The sequence below is a fragment of the Vulpes vulpes genome, chromosome 16 (assembly GCF_048418805.1).
Source record: "Vulpes vulpes isolate BD-2025 chromosome 16, VulVul3, whole genome shotgun sequence".
In the NCBI taxonomy this organism is placed as follows: Eukaryota; Metazoa; Chordata; class Mammalia; order Carnivora; family Canidae; genus Vulpes; species Vulpes vulpes.
Window position 1 is genome coordinate 15,691,346 of NC_132795.1, and position 22,815 is coordinate 15,714,160.

General features: G+C 40.6%; 1 protein-coding gene across 4 annotated transcripts in view; it reads left to right on the forward strand.

Annotated features, from left to right (window-relative positions):
• The window catches only part of MDH1B (malate dehydrogenase 1B), a 26,777-nt gene extending 4,296 nt beyond the window's left edge, over nt 1–22,481 (forward strand). Inside the window, exons 2-12 of one of the 4 annotated variants that reach the window (XM_026002280.2) lie at nt 247–359; nt 3,798–3,932; nt 4,124–4,266; nt 6,259–6,755; nt 10,178–10,319; nt 11,537–11,700; nt 14,210–14,349; nt 14,656–14,707; nt 16,343–16,423; nt 18,986–19,054; nt 19,930–22,481. In XM_026002280.2, coding sequence (XP_025858065.1) covers nt 247–359; nt 3,798–3,932; nt 4,124–4,266; nt 6,259–6,755; nt 10,178–10,319; nt 11,537–11,700; nt 14,210–14,349; nt 14,656–14,707; nt 16,343–16,423; nt 18,986–19,054; nt 19,930–19,970 — 1,577 coding nt within the window. In that variant the 3' untranslated portion in view covers nt 19,971–22,481. The remainder of the gene's footprint in view (nt 1–246; nt 360–3,797; nt 3,933–4,123; nt 4,267–6,258; nt 6,756–10,177; nt 10,320–11,536; nt 11,701–14,209; nt 14,350–14,655; nt 14,708–16,342; nt 16,424–18,985; nt 19,055–19,929) is intronic. The other 3 variants (XM_072742445.1, XM_072742444.1, XM_026002281.2) reach the window with 3 other exon arrangements.
• The last annotated feature ends 334 nt before the right edge of the window (nt 22,482–22,815 follow it).

Genomic DNA, 22,815 nt, shown 5'->3' on the forward strand with positions numbered 1-22,815 from the left:
ACTGGAGGAGAGTAAATATCCTATAGACTTTGCTTCTTTCCACATTTTATTAAGATTTTCACCTCCTATGAAATAATTTTATTTTTGCTACTGTTATAAAAATCAGAAGTTTATATGGTGGCAGTGTATACGATAATTCTATATTATAAAATAGAACTGTATGCTTCTATTATTATATGACAAATACTTGTAACTACATAATTTCTGTATGATATCAAAAAATATTGCAAATTTGAACTCTTTTAGGTAGAGCAGATTGCCCATATTATGCCAAAGCAGAACTTCTAGCAGACTACTTACAAAAGAATCTTCCTGATTTTCACATACATAAAATTACACAACATCCTCATGTTTGGGAGGTAAGAAACTTTTATTGTTTGTTAAACTCACACACTCACAAAACTGTGGTCTAATTTAATGAAATATTAACCAATGTATCAGATGGGCTTCTAATAATGAATGTTCATGTACTACTGATATTTTAACACTAATAAAATTAATTCTTACTTAGCAGTCTCAGAACATTATATGTTTTTTCTTCCTTGTACCTAATAAAACAAATGAGGTCCTAACCAATCAGTAGAATAAATTTAGCTGTTTTTTCTCCCAAGAATCCAGGTTATCTATGTTATCCTTCTTAACTTTTCATTCTCCTTCATTTGATTTCTAACGACACAAGGCACTTTCTTATTTGAAATACCCTTCTTTGGAACTGTGTTTCCCCACACACAGACAGAGATTTGGGGGAAGGAGTTTCCTTTACTGGGGGTGCTCTTGAGAACAATGCTCTGGGAAAGAATGAGGACAGCAGTGTTGTGCAACGGGCGAAGATGAACCACCATGCTGCTCAGCCAGCCCTGACCTCTGAAGCTGTGGTGGCCCTGGAGAGATACCCCAAATACAGGCAAAGGGACTGGGCTCTTGTACTTGTACAACTAATAGTCCTTGGCTGCAGGCTACCTTGGACAGGGGACTTAACTCTGGGCAAGAGAACTTCTATGAGGTCGGTTCCTGGAGAGAGAGAGACTCAGCACTGAGCTATCAGCAGCCAGTACACCTGGTGGCCCAGGGAATGAGTGTCTTGGTCATGAAGGGGGAATCTGAACGACATATAACAGGATCTGCTACAATTCACCAGATTATATGAATCTGTATGCTCCATATAAGTTCATACCATCCAGGAGCCCCAATTATGGGGCTCTGGTTGGCATCTTTCCCTGAGGAAACTTTACAAGAGTATGGCCAGTCAAAAGGACCATAGTTTCTAATGCATATCATTTTAGGGCTGTAACTGACACACATCACCTTTCTTGGCTATGATCTGATGTCCATCCTCCTCACCCTCTGCTGGTCTAGGTGATTTATGAGGCATGATGACCTAGACCTGTATCCTTAGGGGTCTGAGTCCTTGTCTTCACTCCCTTGTCAGGATGTGACTGCAGCACATGTACAGTTGCTGTCAAAATTGAGCATGGCAGTACCAACAATGCCCCAGTGGATCACCCAGGTACCAAATATTCTTTCCTGCCCACATACCCCTGATCAACAGGGCAGTTACTCCTTCCAGGATGGTAACTCCTTTCCTTGACTCTTAGCACGGGGGCTAAAAGTGACCAAGCAGTAGCCATAGCTTAAAGTTTAACGGAACTCTTCCTAATAGAAACACTCTTGCACTTCTGGAATTTAGAACCTCCAGACACATAGAATCCAGAGTTAAATGGACTTGGGGAAGCACAAATTCTCCAAGTGGGTCACTGGGAGAGATGGTAAATGAGATCACTCTTAACTCCATCTGTTGGTTCCTGGATTCATGTATTGCACCTAGTGGGGAAAAGCACTCTATTGGTTCATAGTATATTTTGCATCCTGAAAGACAGTGCTTTATCCTTACAATATAGCAACCCAAGCACCTTCAGTGGACTGTCCTATCTATCAGGCTGCTAGGTGACATGATATGATAGGGCCAGTGCATCCCATGGTGACGTGCCCAATTCCACACATGCTTTACTCCAAAGTGGTTCAAAGTGATGTTGTGCAGAATCCCATATTGCTGGGTTGAACATTTTTTAAGCTCTTGGGCAGGGTACTGGCCAAAGCCCTACAAGCAGAAAAGGCATTTCTTTACCCAGAGTATATGTTGATTCTAGCCAAGATGAATCACTGCCCTTTCTAGGATGGAGGGGGTGCAGTGTTATCAACTTGCCACTGAGAGGCTGGTTAACATCTTTGAGGGATAGTGCCATTATCAAGGGGTGAGTGTTGGTCTTTGGTGCCAGCACATTGGACATGCAGCAGCAACAATGGCTCAATCAGCTTTGGTGAGTAGTGGCTTGTTCTCTAGGGCCGTAGAATCACCTCTGTCTCTTTTGTAAGCCCATTGTGCCTTCAGCTAAGTTACCTTATCTGCTGGGTTGTTTTGTGCTCTTATCAAAATAGATGTTCTCTAGTGGGCACTACCCCCATCCCCCGCCTCTTTTATTTCAGGATTCTGTCAACACTGATTCCATCAGGGAGTTTAGCTCTATAACAGAATGTTCTTTAATAGCCGTGGCCTAGCATGGGCGGCCACACCAGGCTTCTCAGGATGCTGAGAACCTATCACCAGTACAGTCCTTACCATTTTGATGAATGGAGTGTCCTCTTGGCACTTATGTTCTCCACAAGCCCCCAGTTCTAAGCGTTAGAACGCTTATGTTCTAAGCGTTTTGATTCCTTCTTCCATCATTTTCCGTGGACATTCTGGCATTTGTTTCATTTCACATGAACCATCACCTTCTCCAAGCTTTGAAGAGCCATCCTAGCAACATGTTACCTCTGTCTTCTGAGGTTCTTGCCAGGATATGTACCCTTGAGTTGCAGGAGAGTGATTTATATTGATAAATTTTCCCTTGTCCAACTTGATGTTCCACTCTTGATTCTGCACCCTCACGTTCCAGCCCCATACATATGCCCCCAGCTCCTACCAAGACATCAACATGCCCCACTTGGTGCTGAAGGTCCTTTGGGGTAGAGTCCCTTTTTCCAGCGGCCTGGCACTTCACTGGTCAGGCTATGTAATGACCCAGGGGGACCATGCTGGAATCCTTACAATAGCATTTACTTCAAGGAAAGATAAAGGCAGAGAGATCTTCAACATCATGAAGAGAAATTGGTTTCTAAGATTTTATGTGTAAGGAAACTTCATTTCACATGCCTCCAATGATAAGAATTCTGGCCTGTACTTAATTCACAAGAATGTTGCTTTTGTCTCTATTCAGCTCTTTTCATTGGAAGGCCTGGGCCACACAAACCAGATAATGATGATTTAAACTTTCTCTGATGAGTATTATTAGAAACCCACAGATAACTTTTAGCTCATTAATTCAGTCTGAATGACAAACTATACCCACATCTTTGGAAAGCAGTATCAAATTTATGTGGCCCTAAGACTGGAAATATATAAGAGCAAGGGAAGAACCAGTTGAATTTTTTGAAATCAGATGAGTTGGAAGATTCGGCTTCTCTTTTAAGTTGACCACTTGGATTCCCGGTCTCCTTGGCAAAGAGAGCAACTTTCAGTACCTTTATTTGGTCAGCAAATTTGAAGACTAGTCTTTCCTATTTGATTAATTTGTTACTTAGCTCACCACTATTTTCTCTACTTACATTTTACAGTGTAAAGATATCTAAATTTTATTATGTATACTCAGTGGTAGTAAAAAAAAAAAACAAGCTAGTTCATGTCTGAATTCTGAAGTATCGAACTGAATTCTGAGAGAGATTCAATGGATGACTTATCTTGGAATATCATTCAATAGGAGTGGTTAAAAGATCTGTGTGAAAAGAATAAGTGGAGTCACAAAAACTCCCCCATCATCTGGAGAGAGCTGTTGGACCGTGGAGGAGAGGGGTTGCTTTTGGGAGGATATAACGAGTTCCTGGAATACGCCCAGGTATATGGATTAAGTTGGTTTTTCTGCTCAAAACATTACCATTCTCTTACGTTGTTCTTCAGCTGTCTTGCTTTCCAAAGTATTCTCCTAGCTTTCTTTTTATTCTATTCTGGCTTTCAACAAGAACTTCCCATTATAATCCTTGTCAGCTGATTATTCTCAGTGTTGACTTTTTCTTTCCTAATATTTAGCTTTACCATGGTGTCACCTCTAGCATGACTACTGAGCTGATGAAGATAATTGCTCAAGAAAACCTGGAGACACATATAGAAAAAGAACTGGAGGAAGAAGCCAGGAAAGACCTCATCAACCCTTTGCAGGTCTGGATCACCAGGTAGGACAGCTGAACTCCAGGATTCATGAGATTGGGTGTTCCATTTGGAAAGGATAACAATGTGGGGTTAAGTCCATGATGGAAGAACAACTGAATGTCAAGTTTGAGATTCACATGCATATATATGTACATGTGTGGATACATGTATCTGTACATATATATCCCCCAATGTAGCTTCATGTTTAAGTTTTAGATTATGGGTGTATGTATGCACACACACGTGTGAAATCTAAGAGCAACTGTATCGCAAAGATCATTACTTTGATAACCCTGTCTGCATCTCTTGTCCCTTCATTCTGTGTCTCATGTTGTCTGCTGCTGGCCTTCTTACTCTTTGCCTTGCCACCCTTCCTTCCCATTCTCTCCCTTTCTTTCTCCTCTTCCCACTCCAGTCTCACTGCTGCCCTCCTGCTCTCTCCCACCTGCTACAGCTGACCTTAGCTCTTCCTCTGTAACCTCATGTTGTGTGCCCACCTCAATGACCAATGTTGTGGCTGGACCAGCCTGTGGTTCTTATTACAATTACAAGACACCCTCAGCAATAACCATCAGGAAACTTGGGGAAAGCGGGTCTGTTACTTACACATCCTGGAAATTACACAGCACCCCTGAAGCCACACAATGAAGTCACCGGTGGGAAGAGAGAGAGAACATGTGAGCACACATGGGCCTAGGGCTCTGCTTTTATTGGGGTTGAGAGTGGGGGTCTTGACTTTTGTGGGCTCACCCTCTACTGCTGAATTTAAAACCTAAGAGTGGAAATGTAAAGCTTGGAAAGAGAAAAAAAGAAGTGGCCCAGACGACCAGTTATTGACCTCAGAGATCTCTAAAACACCCAAGCCTCAGTGTGGGGAAGGCTCCTGGCTCTTTAGCAGTGTGGTTGGCAGTGTGTTTATTCCAGATAGCCATCTTTGAAGTGGATACCTCCTTGGCAATGAAAACTTATAAAAAGAAGAAAAAAGACCCAGTTTATACGATACCCCAGTTTTACTCTTTACTTTTCTTCCTCTCTCGCTCCTCACTGAGTTCAGTGTTGGGCACATTTATCTGTACATGTCTTTGTTCACACCCTTTGTCTGTCTCTGCATTCCATCTCATCTCTCTCTGTGTGTCTCTTCCTATTCTTCTTGCTCTATCTCTCCCTCCCCAGCCCTCACTGTGTCTCTCACACTGCCCTTCTTTCTTACTACGCATGCACATGTCCTAATATACATGCTCCTTTGGAAGATTATTTGTTATGAAATATTTCAATACAAAAAAGAATTAAGAATGACATAATAAGCATAAATATGAACCTCACACCCAGATTTAATAAATATGATCTCTCCCTTAGATTTTTTTAAAGGATTAAAATGGTACAGATACTGTCAAAACCCTCTTCGAACCCCTCCCCAAACGCCCTGTGAAAATCGAAACTGCCCAGATGCATTTCCAAGCTCCCATCAGGGTCTTACCTCTCTTGATTGGTAGCCAAGCTATAAAGTACCCAGGTACTTGCTGAATTGTGGGTATAGGTACATAATACCTAGCCCATGCTGCCCTCAGGATTCTTTGCAAGGATTTAGAGAAGATAATCCTTTCCCAAAAAATGTCATTACTTTGTAGGTGAGGGTATAAAGTAGAAAAGAGCTATGGTTAAAGAAAACTTGTTACTTCTTTACCTTTTTAAAAGAAAGTGTAAACAGGTAATTAGAGTAATATGACACCATTCTTTTGAATTTTGCTTTCTGCATATTCTATTTTATTGGAAAAAGTCATTTAAGCAGGTCTTATTTTGGGATTGTTTTCAGATGGCCAGAGCAAGGGATGAGTAGTAAGAATTTTTTCTCTCAATTTTTGCTCTCTCACCTTAAAAAATCTATGCAGCTGTTATGCCTATTTGAGATATTAGATCACCCTATTAAGGCACACACAGAAATATCTATTAAGAATAAAGCCTTGCCAGGAACAAAAGATTTAACCATTCATAATCTGGCTTTGCATTTTTACTAGTGCCTCTGTTCCTGCCTGCTACAACCTAATTCCCATCTTGACAAGTGGCGAAGTGTTTGGGATGCACACAGAAATCAGCCTAAATCTATTTGACAATAAGGAGGCAGAAGAAAATCTCCGCAGTGTTGTGGCAGAGACTCAGGACCTGGTGGCACCCTTGCTCCAGAGCATCTCCATCTGCACCCGAGTGGAGGACGCCTTCCTCCAGGCCCACGTGGTCATCATCCTGGATGACAGCACCGACCGGGAGGTGTACACTCTAGAAGGCTGCATCCGAAGCAGGCTGCCTCTGTGTAGACTCTATGGATACCTGATCCAGAAAAATGCTCACGATTCTGTTAGAGTTATTGTGGGAGGAAAAACGTTTGTGAATCTGAAAACGGTTTTGCTTATGAGATACGCCCCAAACGTGGCACACAACATCGTCGCTGTGGCACTGGGCGTGGAAGGCCAAGCCAAAGCTGTGCTGGCCAGAAAACTGAGAACAACCCCCTCGTGTGAGTGAGCTTCTGTTTCTGTTTCTGTTTTTAAACAACATGATTTCAAAGCAACTAGGAAAAACACCACGACCTTTAGGATTATTCCAGATGCCTGGAATAGAAAGTATGAAGCAGATATAAAGAACTTCTCATTGTGTGATTTGACTACCATGCGAACATCTTTTTTTTTTTAAGATTTTATTTTATTTATTCATGAGAGAGAGAGAGAGAGAGAGACACAGGCAGAGGGAAAAGCAGGCTCCCTGTAGCGAGCCCGATGTGGGACCCAGGATCAGGCCCTGGGCTGAAGATGGCGCTAACTAACTTTGTCCATCACTTTAAAAATGAATAAACAAATGTTTAATAAGATTTCTGTATTTCAAGTTATAATTTGAAACCTAATATTTCAAGTTTCCATAATGATAGTCAACTAAGGTAATCACTTCTTTTATTAAAAAAAAGTCTTCAGGGGTGTGTTTAAGTGGCTCCACCCCACTTCCCCACCCATGTGACCTGGGGCAATCACCTAACCTTGCTGTGCCTCTGTTTCCTCCTGTAAAATGAGGATGTTAATAGCACTTACCTCCTAGCCCTGGCATGAAGATTCAAAGAAATACTATTTTGAAAGTGCTTAGAAAAGTGCCCGGTGCCCAGTAAACATTTGCAAGGGTATTAAACTTGTCCATGGGATTGTGATATCTGATTGGCTTCTGCCCCGAAATTAGTCTTTGAACGAGTAGACATCTGAGTCACATGAGGATCAGAAAATGGATTGTTGTATTTAAAAGGGGAGTGCTGTATTTAAAACTATTTATCATCTTTGACACGTTTTAGCTGTCGGTACCTTTAGATGGAGGAGGCACAACAAAGCCCGTTGAGAACACAGGTTGGTTCATGGCGTTCCCTCAAGACAATGGGGAGACAATGAAATGTGAACCTAGCATGCTGTAAAGTGGAGCTATAAAGGGCTTCGGTGAGCCCCTAACACTTTAGAGCAAGAGCCGTATCACCCATTTCTTTACAGTGAAGCCCTAGAAGCATCATGTCTGGTACTCCTGCATACAAATCTTCAGTGCCTCACCCCAAGTTCAGTAATTACCTTAGCTGAATTGCTATAAAATTATTCAGTAGGAAAGGAAAACATTTTCTGATCCTTTTATCTGTGTGCCAACCTTGCATACAGATATGTAGACACTGCTTCATACAAAAGATTTCCAATAAACTGAGCAAAGTGCCAAGAAGAGGCAGTGTTATGAAGTTTAAAACAAGACAGAGGTGGTCACCTGGGTGGCTCCATGGTTGACTGTCTGCCTTTGGCTCAGATCGTGATCCCGGGGTCCTGGGATCGAGTCCCATATCGGGCTCCCTGAGGGGAGCCTGCTTCTCCCTCTGCATCTCTCTCTGTGTCTCTCATGAATAAATAAATAAAATCTTTAAAAAACCAAAACAAAACAAGGTGAGGGCTTTCAACCAGAAAGCTGCTCTCATGTGGGTCTGCTGGTGCCACAAATTGTAAGCTCTCCTGTACCCAAAGCCAATAAGCATATGAGAAGCAGAAGAAAGAGAAATGGAGAAATGTTGGGTAAAGGAGAGAGAGAGACATTAGAGGGACAGCAGTCAACCGAAACTGTCAACAGAGTAGCAACGAGAAACTTCACACCAACAAAGACAGCTAAGCAAAGGCACCTGAAACCATCAAGGAGAATCGTTCAGGGAACAGTCCAGATGCCAAGAGGGTAGAGGACCTTTTCAGGATATCCCTTGAGTTCAGTTCATGCAGAGCCCTGCTTCTCAGACCACGCGTATTGGCTTGGTTGGAACTCTCTGTTGCAAATGACAGAAAGTCCACTCAAAGCGACTGAAATCAAAGAGAGCTTTTTTCCAGGCATAGATGGATGCTGGGGCTCAGACAACGATGTCAGGACTGGCTTGTGCTCTCTCTTGACCTATGGCTTGGTCCTGCTCTCCTCAGCATTGGCTAGATTCTCAGGCAGGCTCTCTGTACAAAATGGCAAAGTGGCCACTGGTGTCTCCAGACTCATGCATTCATAGCTTAGCTTACTCCCGTAGAAAGAGGGCTTGCTCTCTCAAATGTACAAAAGTAGCAGGATAATATCTCATTGGCCAGGCTTGGGCCATTTGCCCATCTCCAAATCAATCATCATGGCCAGAAGTCTGGAATCTGGGACTCATGCCTATTGATAGACCCAAGGGGTGAGGAAAGCCCCACCCAAACCATATGGACTGAAATTGAGAAAGGGTAGTTATTTAAAGGAAAACCAGCATGCTGTTATAGAAAAACAGTAGTTAGAAGTGTTAGGAGGAAAAACAGCAGATGTCCACTATAAAATTCTCTAGCAGAGCTATATAGAGCCTTAAGTCTGATAAGAAAAATTATTTCCCCTACTGCCTGCCTTTGGACACAACCATGTGAGAGTGTGATACTTGGAGCTGCTGCAGCTGTTTTAGGACCATGAGGGGCAGCCAAGAGAATGGCATCTTTGAGCTGCTGAGCAAGCACCAGTGTCACTGCCTACCTCAACTTGTTGTCTGAGAAAAGTGAACTCCTCCTAGTTAAGCCAAGTCAGAAGGGTATTCCGTTACTTGAAACCAAACAGCTATCTTAACCTCATGCACAACAGTAGAGAATTTAATCTCCACCGTAGGAAGTGATATGACCTTATAAGAGAATTAAGTCTTTAAGCAAATAAATAAGGTAAAAAATAAATTAATAAAATTGCTTATTTTCACTTCAAGTACAACATTCCTAGAAGATCCACGGTTTTAGAACTATATTAAATTTTAATCTCTATTTCTCTCTAACTCCTGTCCTCTTATTTTCCTTCACAGTATGTATTATTTTGTATAGTAGTTGCTTTCTTACTCGCTCCCCTCAACCCCCCAGAATGGTGCAAGGATTTGGGCTGATGTGTTTCCTTCTAAACAAGTCCTTCTACCGAAAAGTGCCTCACACATAGAAGCTAATTATTTGTTGATTAGATGTTCCTGGAGGTCCTCTTATTATAACACCCTCCTTCTATAGGAAACGAAACCCATCTAGGAGTTAAATGATTTGTCCAAATTTCTATTCCAGTCCAGAATTAAGAACTTTTCGTCAGCACCAAAGCAGACAAAAGTTCTCCTAATGGCAAGAAGAGTGGTTAAGTCAGGACCACACCAGTGGTATGATTTTCAGTAGCAACTTAAGTATTTCTTGAATTCACTCATATGCCCTACATATGAGCATGATTAGGAATTGCCAAATCCTGATGATTCAGAAAATCATCCACGTCATTTATACATTTGGGGGGAACATAAACTTAGATCATTTTATAGCAAAAAGATAAGTCCTAAAACACTCAGACAAAAAACCGACTGCAGACAATTTTTTATATTAATGCTTATTATTATGTTAACTTTAAATTTCTTTTTCTTCACAGGCATCAAAAATGTGATCATCTGGGGTAATATTAGTGGAAATAACTACATTGATCTGAGAAAAGCCAAGGTTTACAGATATGAGAGTGCTATTTGGGGACCTCCTAACTATTCACGTTCTGTTTTGAGCTTGATTTTTGATAGGTACGGTATATTTTTAAGTGAGGTATACTAACAATGTTGGATAAATGTATAATAGTAGTTATAATCCTCTAATCATCTTAGAAATCCTTGTACAAAAATAACTTGTCATTGGCATTGTTCACACTCATCTTTGTTTATGCGCTCTATTGAAGATACAGAAATACAGAATAGCAACTTGTCAATCCCCATGCCCAGTTTATTTGATTTTGCAATTACAAATTTTTATATTTCAGACTATCCTTAAAGTACCTAACATATTCCTTTAAATCTATCTCTAAAGCAAGCATATGTAAAGTGAGTCTTATTTAACACAGAGAGAGAGAGAGAGAGAGAGGGGGGTATCCAAATTGAAATGGGTGGAAACGTTCCTTAACCACTCAGTGCCTTAGTTTTTCACCTGCGAAGTGGAAATGGTCCCACAGCATGGGCCCTACAGGGTTATTGGGAAGATAAAATGGCTTAGTACAGGCAAAGCCCCAAGAACCCCATCACTGCAGTCAGCACTGCCTTTATGACAGGGCCAGGAAGGGGAGAGAAGGAGGAGCCACTCTGAAGCATTCTTCCTAAGCTTTGCTGGCCCCGGAGGCGTTCCAGCTGTAGCATTTCCTTTCCCTCATCCCTTCCTCAGGCCAGGAGCACTTCATCCGTGCCCAAAAATGATGCACTCTTGAGCCCACCCTCCTGGAGTGTGCTACCTCTGGGTAGGGACAGTGTCTCCTGGAACTGTACACACTGACTTAGCAGAGTCCGCCCTCTAACGCCTGTTCTAGTCCTGCTGGACTATTCCCTGAATTTAAACTTTAGATGATAACAACTTAGTTATTTCCTCAGTTCTCAATGTGAATAATTCAATGTCTTTTGATGTCATTTTCTTTAGAATGAAGGATACCACTGGTTCCAGGGTAATATCTACATAGTATAAATTCTTCATAATGGGAATAACTCTTCTTGCAGTCTGACCACTTTGCTGTGTTCCATATTTATATTATCATGTTTTTCATTTGATACTTTGGGATTCCTTTCTGAAATATTTCATTACTCTTTGATTGACTTTTTACAGGACTGAAGAAGCTTGAAGAAGGAAGGTGCACGGGAAGTCATATTTCTCTTTTTTGGAGATGATTTCTTACACTTGGATCCATTGACCCAAGGAACTTTCTTCTTCATTCCCATTCCTCCCTCCTTTGTAAAATAAAATTTTCTTTCTCTGCTTATAGTGAGTGGGTAAACAGACAATATGTGGCAACTCTTAGAAAGCTGACCGCCACAGGAAAACAATTCAGACCCATCTTAGCTGCACACAGTATAGCTACTACATTGAAATACTGGTACCATGGCTCACCGCCGGGGGAGATCGTGTCTTTAGGAGTATTAAGTGAAGGTAAACCTGGTTTGTTTGTTTGTTTATCTTGTATTATTTTAAAAACTCCATGTATGCTTCGTGCTTCTGTTTCTGTGTCCCTGCCTTCTGCCTACATGGTCTATAAGCCTTCTAGACCTCCACAGTTCCATACTCACTTATTTGTTCATGCACTCACTCAGTTAACCATCAGAAATGCTGCTGTGTTTTATGTGAATGCACAGGGGGTTCCACACAGGGATTAGACCAGGCCGCTGCCTTCAGGAGACCTGAAGAAGAGCCAAGTGAAGAAGCGCCAGCTACAAACACTGCATAGTTCTGTTGAGTTGTTCTCACTGTATCCAAGCTGAGGAAGGGAAATAGGTTGATTTTGGGCAGATGGCAGGAAGAATCGGATTGGACTTCATTGAGGAGGTGACCCTCCAGGAAGCCTTCAAGGTGGAGTAGTGTTCACCTGGCAGACTAGTGTGGGAAGAACATCCTGCAGGAGGCAGAGGGGCAAAGGCACAGGGTCAGGATACAAAGGGCACATCAAGACACAGATCATAGAGCACCACACCAGTGGGAACGGGGAAGCTTGCTCCCCAGCCACAAATACTGTATATGCATTTTTACGACCTTACTGCTTTAATCTACTAAAAATTATTTCAGAAGAATTCTATCATTTTTGAAAATAGGAAAGAGCAAGCAGGTGATGTTCTGTGTCCTATGGGTTCTATCTAACGCATCTCTTCCCTTTGTGTTTTGCTCTCTCCTTGGGCAAACTCATTCACTGCTGAAGCTTCCCACCTTGGCCTCTCTGCTGAGCTGCAGCCTAGGAAACACTGTCCCCTGAACATCATGCTGTCACCTGAAACCAACCTACACCAAACTGAACTTACTGTCTTCCTCTCCAATTTGAGCTACCTCTTATATTTCTTATGTTATTGTTAGTGGAACCACCATCCTCCCTGTTCTTCCAGGAAATCTCCCCAAATCCCCCAAATCCAGATTCATCTGTCTCTCCTCTGTACACAGAAAGCATCTGTTCCTCCGTCAGAGAGCATATCACAGCCTGCCCTCATTGGTGGTGCAGTTAATTGCATAAGTCCCCTCCATTGGAGTTTGTACACCGAGGGCAGGGCTTTGCTGGGTCTTCCTGTTGCTACTTTAGGGTTAGATACTCAGTGAATCTTCTTTCAATCGCAGTAAGGTGCATGAGCGCTCTTTTAATGAATAAGGTGAATTCAAATCAGTATGTTACCTTTTAGTGTAATAGGCATTTAAACCTTATCTTTATTTGTAAACAGCTTAATTAATCTCTGTAGGAGTTCACCAATGAACAGTGCAATATTGGAAGTGAAGAGCATGTAATCACTATGTCCCTGAAACCATATGTTGTCTACCCAAAGGCTGGCTCTTTTTTTTTTTTTTTTTTTTTTAAGATTGATTGATTAATTTGAGATAGAACACAAGCAGGGAGGTGGAGCAGAGGGAGAGAAAGAAGCAGACCCCCTGCTGAACAAGGAGCCAGATGTAATGCAGGGTTGAATCCAGGACCCTTGAATCATGACCTGAGGCAGAGGCAAAAGCTTAACTGACTGAGCCACCCAGATAGCTAAAAAAGACTAAACAGAGAACCTTCCATGCCCTTTAAGGAAAGGCCCTTTAGGTCCTGGTTTCTTGACTATCCTCACATTTTTATTCTACTGAGACCATTTTTGATGACTAGAATGGCAAGGATCATTTTCTCATTTGATTGAGGCACAAGGGGCGGGGGTGTTTTATTTGAGTGTTTCGTAGATAATAGTAAGTATTGCCAATCTTTTTATTTGGCACACATCCAAACTAGGCCCTGGGAGCTGCCAGGAAATCACCAACTTCCCCAACCCCTGTCTCTTTCACCCTAGTCCTCCCACTGTGGCTATGGGACCACCACAGGAGATTAGAAGAGCACAAGGCCAGTTGGACAAATGCCTTGGGCTACCAAAGGGGCAAGGAAAGGCCACAGGGAGCAGACAAAAGGAGTCCAGACAAAATAGAAGAGAAAGACTGCGTGAGCCTCTGAGGCAGAGGCAGGGATTCTGAACCAAGCCAGAGGAGACTGAAAGGGTAACAAGAGGGAACAATAGCTTTTCTTTGGGAGAGAAACACGGAAGAGAGAGTTGCCAGAACTTGGAGAGATGCTCAGTCAATACTTCTAGAGTAAGTGTTTCAATCCTCCTGGGAGAGGAATTCCCAGAACTTTGGTTCACCATTACTATTAAAAATTATGTGTGGGGCACCTGCGTGGCTCAGTGGTTGAGTATCTGCCTTTGGCTCATGTTGTGATCCTGGGGCCCTGGGATGGAGTTCTGCCTCAGGCTCCCCGGAGGGAGCCTCCATCTCCCTTTTCTATGTCTCTGCCTCTCTCTCTCTGTCTCTCATGAATAAATAAAATCTTAAAAAAAAAATCATGTACCCTCTCTGTCCTTTTCTACAATGCTTAACATGAAGAGTTTATTGTTCTGAGCACTTTTGTTTTGCTTTGCTTTGTGCTTGCTCACTACAGGCCAGTTTGGTATTCCTGAAGGGATCGTCTTTTCTATGCCTGTAAAATTTGAGAATGGAACTTGGGTAGTTCTTACAGATCTCACAGATATTGAAATCAGTGAACAAATAATGACCAGAATGACAAGTGACCTAATTCAGGTAATGTCTGAATAGATACAAAAATGCTGAGTCTGCTAATGACCATAAATTGATTCCTCTAGGCCAAGGCATACACTTATTTTCTGTGGGTTCAATTTGCATCCTCTTCCTAAAAATAATCAGGAGGCAATAAGAGTTTGAAGAAATCAATAGAAGAACACTATTCATTAGATTACATAATTTCTCGCATGTTAAAAATATTTGTTGGTTACTTAAAAATCAAGACCCAAAGTATTCTTCTATTGAAGATTGATTAAGTTAGCAATCGCGGTCATCTACTTCTCTAATTATAAAATTTTTCTACAGGAGAAACTTATTGCACTTGGAGATTTGGTCAGTTTTCAGCCCTATCAATCAGGTAATATTTTCAATGTGATGTGTGATTGAGCTGCTATTAAAAGACTATTGAAATATTTGTTAAAACTGAATCACTATTGAATATTGATAACTATAATGCACATTTTATCACTTTTAAATGAAATTGTTGACAAAATAAAATGCCAAGTTCAGTATGTCCTTCAAAATAGAACATTTCAAGAGAATGCTAAAGAAATCACATCTTAAAAACATGAAGACCTTATAAATGTTGTGTATAATATATGTATTCATGTCCCAAACCTGCTGTAACAAATGATCATAAACTGGGTGGCTTCAACAATAGAAACTTACTCTCTAGTAAATAAATGAAACTAGCCGACCTAAATCAAAGTGTTGGCAGGGCCATGGACCCTCTGATGGCTCTAAGGAAGTACCCTTTCCTGCCTCTCCTACTGGCAGTGTTTGGCATTCTGGGCTATGGCTGCATCACTCCAATCTCTTCCTCTGTCTTCACATGCTGGTCTTCTCTCTCTCTGTGTCTGGTTTCTTCTCCTTAAATGGACACCAGTCATGGCAATCCAGTAAGACCCTATCTTAACTTGACTAAATGTGGCCTATTTCCAAATAAGGCCACATTCACAGGTAGTAGAGATTGGCACTTCAACACATCTTTTTGGAAACACAACCCAACTCACAACGTTCCTTTTACTTTTAGATCACTTAAAAACACACACACACACACACACACACACACACAATAAATTGTAGTAAGCTATTTTTCTCACTGCCAGTTTCTCTTATCCTAAACTTACAAGGAAGTGCTATTATCTTTTCTTTAATCTTCTAAATATTGAAAATATTTAATAACCAGTATGGTATAGATTGGACCCAATCAAAATAGTTGCTGCCTCTCAGAATGAATTAACTGGTGAAAAGAACCTGACAGGGTACAGAAGGCTGTCCTTGGTCCAGACAAGAGGGTTTAGTGAGGTCAAAGTATGGCAGTGTGGGCAGAGAGAGACAGACACCCCCCCCCCAAAAAAAAAGAGGAGAGAGAGAGAGAGACATTCTGGGCAGAGGATGGGCTTTGGAATTCAGACCTGGTTCTGCCTAGAGATCAAGTCACCAGGTATGGGAAAAAGCAAATAAAGCCCAAAGACAGCACAGAATCCAAGGACACAGACATAGAAGTCCAAAGAGCAGTTGGTTTTCCCTGAAACCCTTTTATTCCCTGCTTTTGCAGAATAAAGCTGCAAATTCCTTTTCTGAGAATAGGCTATAAAGCAGTCATTCTAAATTTCACTGCTTTGACTGGTTGTTAGTCCTAAATTTTCCATAATACTTGCATTATAGAAGATTTTATGAAAAGGAATAACCTGATTTTATGCTATTTTCATTAACAAGACCAAGAGATAGATGATAGATAGATAGATAGATAGATAGATAGATAGATAGATAGGTAGATAGATAGAGATAGAGATATATATCTTGACTCTGTCAACTTCAGACCTTGCCCAAAAAACTATTCCAGAGATTCCAAGATCAGAGTATTGAAAATAATAAGAATTTTGCACACTTTGGAGATCTCTGCTTATCAGCATATCAATGAGATGATTCATGCATGAGGTTTGTTTAATCTTTTGATTAATTTAATACTTAATTTCTTGAATTTTAGAGACTGACTTAGCCAAAGGATATGAAAAGACCACCTTACCTACCACATACAACAACCAGGAAAACCAAAGAGTCTCAGATGGTAGGTATATCAATTGAAAAAAAAAATGTTCTTTTTATCCAAGGCTTAACACTAAATTTCAAAGAAAGGAATTTGATTATCTATTAGCCACAAAGTAGGAATTATGTCTTTTATCACCCTCATCCTATATTCAAAAATCAGATCATATTTAAAATTTTAAAGGAAATTACCAAATGTTCATTGAGCACCTTCTCTATACTGGTCACTGTGAGGGACACTGGGGACACAATGACAGAGTTATAGCCACACAGACATGTGTGGGGAAAGGAGCCATGAGAATATGAAGAAGTAAATGCCAAGATGCACAGTGAATTAAAAAGCTCAATAAAACAAGATAAGCCAAAAGGAAAGAGAGTATATAATAAATAATCTAGAAACTCAAAAGTGAAAGAGAGTTCCTTGTAATATATGAAGTAGAAGACACTCATAACTTCAAATCCAGTTGGGACTTAAGATGGCTAAAGATAGTCAAATGGTCATTTATTCAGAAACTGCTGCTTCTGTCACACAAGGTGAAAATATTCTAGAGATCTATTATACAACAATGCATACATAGTTAGTACTGTACACTGAAAAACAACTTAAAAAGGTAGATTTCACGTTATATGTTTTTAGCACAATCAAAAAAAGGAAGAGAGAAAGAAACCACACTAGGTTCTAGGGACATGAACATGAATCAAATGTTGTTCTTGCTCTCCCATCTAGTATGGGACATAGCAAAGCCAATCAAAAACTACCTGTTGAGAAGGAAGTGGTATGTAGAGAGCGGCCCAGGTATAATAGAACTACACTGGGGGTGTCCTGACAGGGACAGGAGTGTTAGGAAAGGCTTTCAAGTAGAAATGACATGGGAGCTGAGTCTGGAAGGATGAAGAGAATTACTACTGTCATGTAGTGAAAAAGAAGCCTGCAAGTGGAGGAGTCAGAAAAGCTGTGGAAGGTGCCTCACCAGAAGGAGACACATGGCCAAAGGAGGCATTTCAGGTGCCCAAGGTGTGACCAGAGTTGTGAACTCAAGGCAGTCTAAAGTTGTATTCAGAAGACAATATACAGAGTAACTGAGCTACAGCAGAGGATTCCGAAAGGATGGGTTGAACTGGAAGAGGCAGGTGGAGGTCATCTCTAGTTTGGTGGAATGATTAGTTGAGAGCTCAGCAAAATGTCTGATGGGTGGCAAGACAAGCATGAAATGGATGGGGTCAGGCTTAGAGAATTAATCTGGCTTTCTCATTGGCCCCCTAGAGGATGATGGAGCCACCCAAATCACTGTCCAGAGGACCATGGTGAGCTCAGTCCGAGATAGAATAGATATTTTAAGAGACTCTGGTATCTGGGAGGCAGCACTATTGTTCCAGTTGGCCCAGCGGGTATTGAGCAATACTCAAGGCAAGAACTGAGGGCTCCAAGGCCTTTGTGAGAGAAATGAAAAAAAAAAAAAAAACTGTCGGATCTGTCACGACCAAGGTGACTTTCCAGAATGATTAGAGAAAAGGCAAGTTGTAGAATATGTATTCCAGAGTTTAGGCATCAGAATGATCCAAATTGTAAATTAAAATGTTAGATTCTTAGATCCTCTAATAAGTTATAATCTTACATAGACTGAAGAATGTTAGTGGTGATAAAGTAGAGAAAGTAGAGAAAATAGGGCTGATTTCAGGTGTTTGGGGGGCTATTTGTTGAATGAACATTAGAATCAAATATCACTTGATAGTGCTTTCCACAGTGTGGGTTTGGTGGGTGGTAAAAGAATTTTGTGAGTGAGGCAGCGGGTGGCTCAGTTGGTTAAGTGTCTAACTCTTGATCTCAGCTCAGCTCTTGATCTCTGGGTCGTGAGTTCGAGCCCCACACTGGGCTCTATGCTGGATCTGGAACCTACTAAAAAAAAAAAAATCATGGGTGATGAAATCAATTTAAGAACTGCCTTTTTTTCCCCCCTTGAACTGGAATAAAAGTAATAAGAAAAGGGTGAGTGAGAAGACCAGAATTTTTCCCAATGCACTAGAATAGAATAGAAAAACAAAGATGAATAGAAAAGAGAAGAAAAATATAAGTCCTGTTTCATGTAACTTTTTTGTTTCATTGTAAGCACACAAGTGCATGTAGTACACTATAATATAAAATGCATTTTCTACTGTGAGTCGTGGTCAACAAAGTTTGAAAAACACTGACGTAGAACATTTCGTAGGTTGTTAGTTATATTCTAAATCCAATGTGTTTAATTTTTGTTTCAGAATATAAAGATAAAATGTATTCTGATCTACTCCAAGATGAGGAAAAAGACCTAGCTATGTCAAATGCTAAGCCAAACAAGTCACAAACAATCTCTGTAGCACTAATAGTCATAACTCACATTGTCTGGAGAATGATGTTTTGGTCAGAAGAACACAGTCCGCTTCTCAAGACTCCATATAAAAGTTGATCAGGCACCTTGCAGCTCCCCAAGAGCAAGCACTCAGAGAAACTTAGAGTGGAAAGAACAGGATAGGAGAAAATGAGACTAACTTCAAAATTCAATGTTCTTTAGATACTAAAATCTCTATTCTATCCATTCTCTGTTTACAGCAGTGGATTTTTTAGATCCGATTCCACAAACCATCTCTGAAAAGCCACATAGTCAAGAACTCATAAATGGTAAGCGGGGAAACAAAACATTAACTAGTCTGTTCTTATTCTATAAATAAAACTGGGTAGCTGGGTAGAAGAGATCAAGTGTCCCCCAGATATAGTTCTTTGCAAACCCTCCCCCCCATCTCACATCCCCAGCTTTGCTTGTTGATGCTTCTGGAGCCTCCCTTCCTACATTTATGACCAAGGCTATGTCAATGGCAACTGAATCCTTCCCTGAGAATGAATAAGTAAGGAAATGGACACAGATAGATCTGCATGTCCAGATTTTTCAAGGTCTATAACTTAGTTGTCATATTTTAAGAAAACAAGACCCATGAATGTCTATATTTATGGAATAATAGCTTGAAAGGTTAACTTCCATCTTAGATAATGTTATGCTAGACTTCTTTGGGGTTGACCAGTCAGGATATCCACCCACAGTTCCACATTTTTATTTGGATGTCCAGTAAAATGAACAAATGCATGGTACCTTCCATTCTGAAAATGTATAAGATGATGGGCTTTGGAGTAGGGTAGCCACAGGGAATTAGAATTGATACATAGATGAGAAGCAGGGCCATGAGTAGAAATGGAACTGACAATGTAGCTACAGACAAAATTCAGAATGGGAAACAAAGGAACCAAGCAACACTGCACATAGAAATAGATTAAGGTCAAGAGGGAGGCCAGAATTTAATTTTGCTGTATACAAAGATCTAACAATGGTCTTGTGGTTTGATGTCCCTTGTAGATAGAACCCCTCTCACACACACACTCCCTCAATTGAATCAGATTGAATACAGGCATCCAAGAAACAGAAGAAAGGGCACAAATGAAAAGCTAATAAAAACATAGGTTACTAATGAATTTTTAATATACCTTTCATTCTCCTTTTACAGATTCTGGAGACAAAACTGTGGAAGAGCGACAGATAAATTAGACCAACTATAAAGTTATTTGGTAGTGTAATAAATATGGAGAGACCCATGAATGTCTGTATTTAGGGGAGAATAGTTTGAAAGGTTAACTTCCATCTTAGATAATGTTATGTTAGATAATAACAATTGCAGCACACACACCAAAAAAAGTGAATTTGATCACGTTGTGATCGACTCATAGGTTTACTTATTGTCCCATTGTCTCATACAGTTTAGTGTCAATTGCTGTTTTTTAAGCTACATTAAAAGATAGTTGTCAGTCATGGCATCCTTGACTAAACATGCTTCTAGGAGAGCCTACTTCCCCCACATGCCATACCTAAGTCACAGACACAAGTGGCCATGTTTGCTCAGCTGTCCTCACCATCCTTGGCTTCAACTGATTGGATTAGAATCAATTAGATTATCTCTCACTCCATCAAAACATTTTTACTGAGAAAAATGGACAAGTAAGTTGGTGTCTGGATGAGGGCAAAGGTAGTAACCTAGAAAAGGCCACACAATTCTGCTGTCAGGTCTTCAGAGCTAGTCAGGTTCAGCACCTTCATAAGGTCTGGCTGTGCATTTTTTCTCCTTGGATTTGCTTGGAATAATTATCTTTACAATAAATCACACTTTTGCTTTAGCTCAGATGGAATAGGTTTCTGTTTCTTGACACCAGATGTGGCCTGAATAAATGAATTTTGAAAGGAAAGCATAATATTTTTACCATATAATTACATGGTTTAAGTAAAAATTACAGTCTTTATTAAAGCAGTAATAGTCAAACCAACATGCTCATATATTTTCAAGCTAACAGAACCCTTTACAAATGCCAATTAGGAACTTTTGAGAGCCCAGGAGTCACTTTAAAAACTGCTGATATCTGTGCTTTCTCTGTAGTTTAAATAGCTTTTACAGTACAAATTACTTTCTGAAAATTCAGGAAAATTTCAGATGCTCCTTCCTTGCTTCTGCACCATTATGATTCAAAACGGTGACTAACTTTTGCTTGTTTCCAAAGTCAGCGTCTCATTTGATGTTATTGTAAAGAAAACTTAATGTCTGTCAGTGTTAAGGAATTTGGGTGAGGTTTTGTGCCCTAATCCCACCATTTCCCCTGCCTCTCCTTGTGATATTCTCACAAAGGAGTGTGACCACAAAGAACAATAGCTGGATGGGAAGTCACATGATGCTCTACACAGAGATGCGCATGTGGTGGTCATTCCCCAACACACCCGGCTTCTTCATGGCAAAACTGAGCTAGATTGGAAAATATAACTCAGACCAAGAACCCCAAGCAAAGTTTCCTGTTCCATTCCCCTTGAATCGGGTATACCGGTCACTTATCAGCAGGAACCAGATGGAAAAGCTGGAATAGAGAATATAACTATGAACATCTATCACCTTTCAAGGCAGTGATATACTTTCCAGTGAATGAAGCCCTGACCATTCAGATAATCAGCTGCTTCTCCAAGTGGACATCTAGAGGGACCTAGAGAGAGACAGAAGCAGAGTTTCTCCTTTTTAAAGACACTATAGGAAACACTCAGCCCCATCCCCAGCAGGCTATTCTTTCCAGCATGAATATGAGCTGTTGTATGTTTGAACCATTATAGGATGACCAGAATACTCTAGGATAGACTCCTACAGGAGCACACATCAAATTGATATTGTCACACATTATATCACACATTTGACCCAAATTAATATAAGATACGGAATTACACCAGAAGGAGAGTATTAGTGTTTGCTCTTTGTTTAAAATAATGCTGGTACCATTTCAAAAACATCTCTCAGAGAGTTTTGTTTCAGCTAATGCACTAGCTATCATGGTACCCTCATGTGTATCATAGATCAACTTGGGAAACCTCAAATCTGGTCTTCCCATCAGAAGTAACTTTAATATGAGATTATTAAAAATAATTTCTCTCTGTTATTAAAACTGTCATGACAAAGGCATGAAGGAGAAATATTCAGGAGAAAATTTACAATATTACTCAGAAGCAATGGGTGAATAAAGCAATAACTGGTCACAGAAATATAGGTTAAGTATATATATCCTTACAACTATAGAAAGCACTGTTACTTGCTCTCCCTACAGCCCTATCCCCATTACCCTGACTAACAGAACTCTGATTTTATTAGGATGTACAATAGGCCCAAAACTAGGGCATGGATCTTGCTAGATCTAGTCTAGTTTCATGTGCCAATGACTGGTCTGGGGGTAGGCATGTGATCTGGTTTTGTACAATAACACATAAGAAGGCTTCTGGAGGTGTGTAGGGGGCAGACAGGGTTGAAGATGAATGAATAGCATAGGAAAAGAAAGCACTCTGGCTTCCACCTACTTCCTTCCTGTGGAAAATGCTCTTCTACCAGGATATGATGTTTGCAGCTTAGGCAGCTATTCTGTGGCCATGAGGAGACATATCACCAGTACAGTGCCACCAGGAGGGTGGCAATGTGGAAAGAAGAAAAACCTGGCACCTGGGAACTGAGACCTTGATGAATTAAAAGAGCCTCTGAACCAACTCTGGACCAACTTCAGAATTTCTGTCTGTCTGTCTGTCTGTCTGTCTCTGTGTGTGTGTGTGTGTGTGTGTGTGTGTGTATGACTATATACACTTACAGTCAACAGGTATATAACTTGATAGAGAACTATCAATTTGTTCTTATTTGTTTCAGAGGAATAAATAGGAAATATATTTAGATATTTAAAACAATTGACTCTTCAGCCAGGCTCAAAACCTTTATGGACTCCTATTTCTGTAATATTCTCCCCAATTCCAGTTTGTACATGCCTAGTTCAGTCCTAGACCAGTGTGTTTCAACATTAGCATGAATCAGAATCATCTGTTGATACAG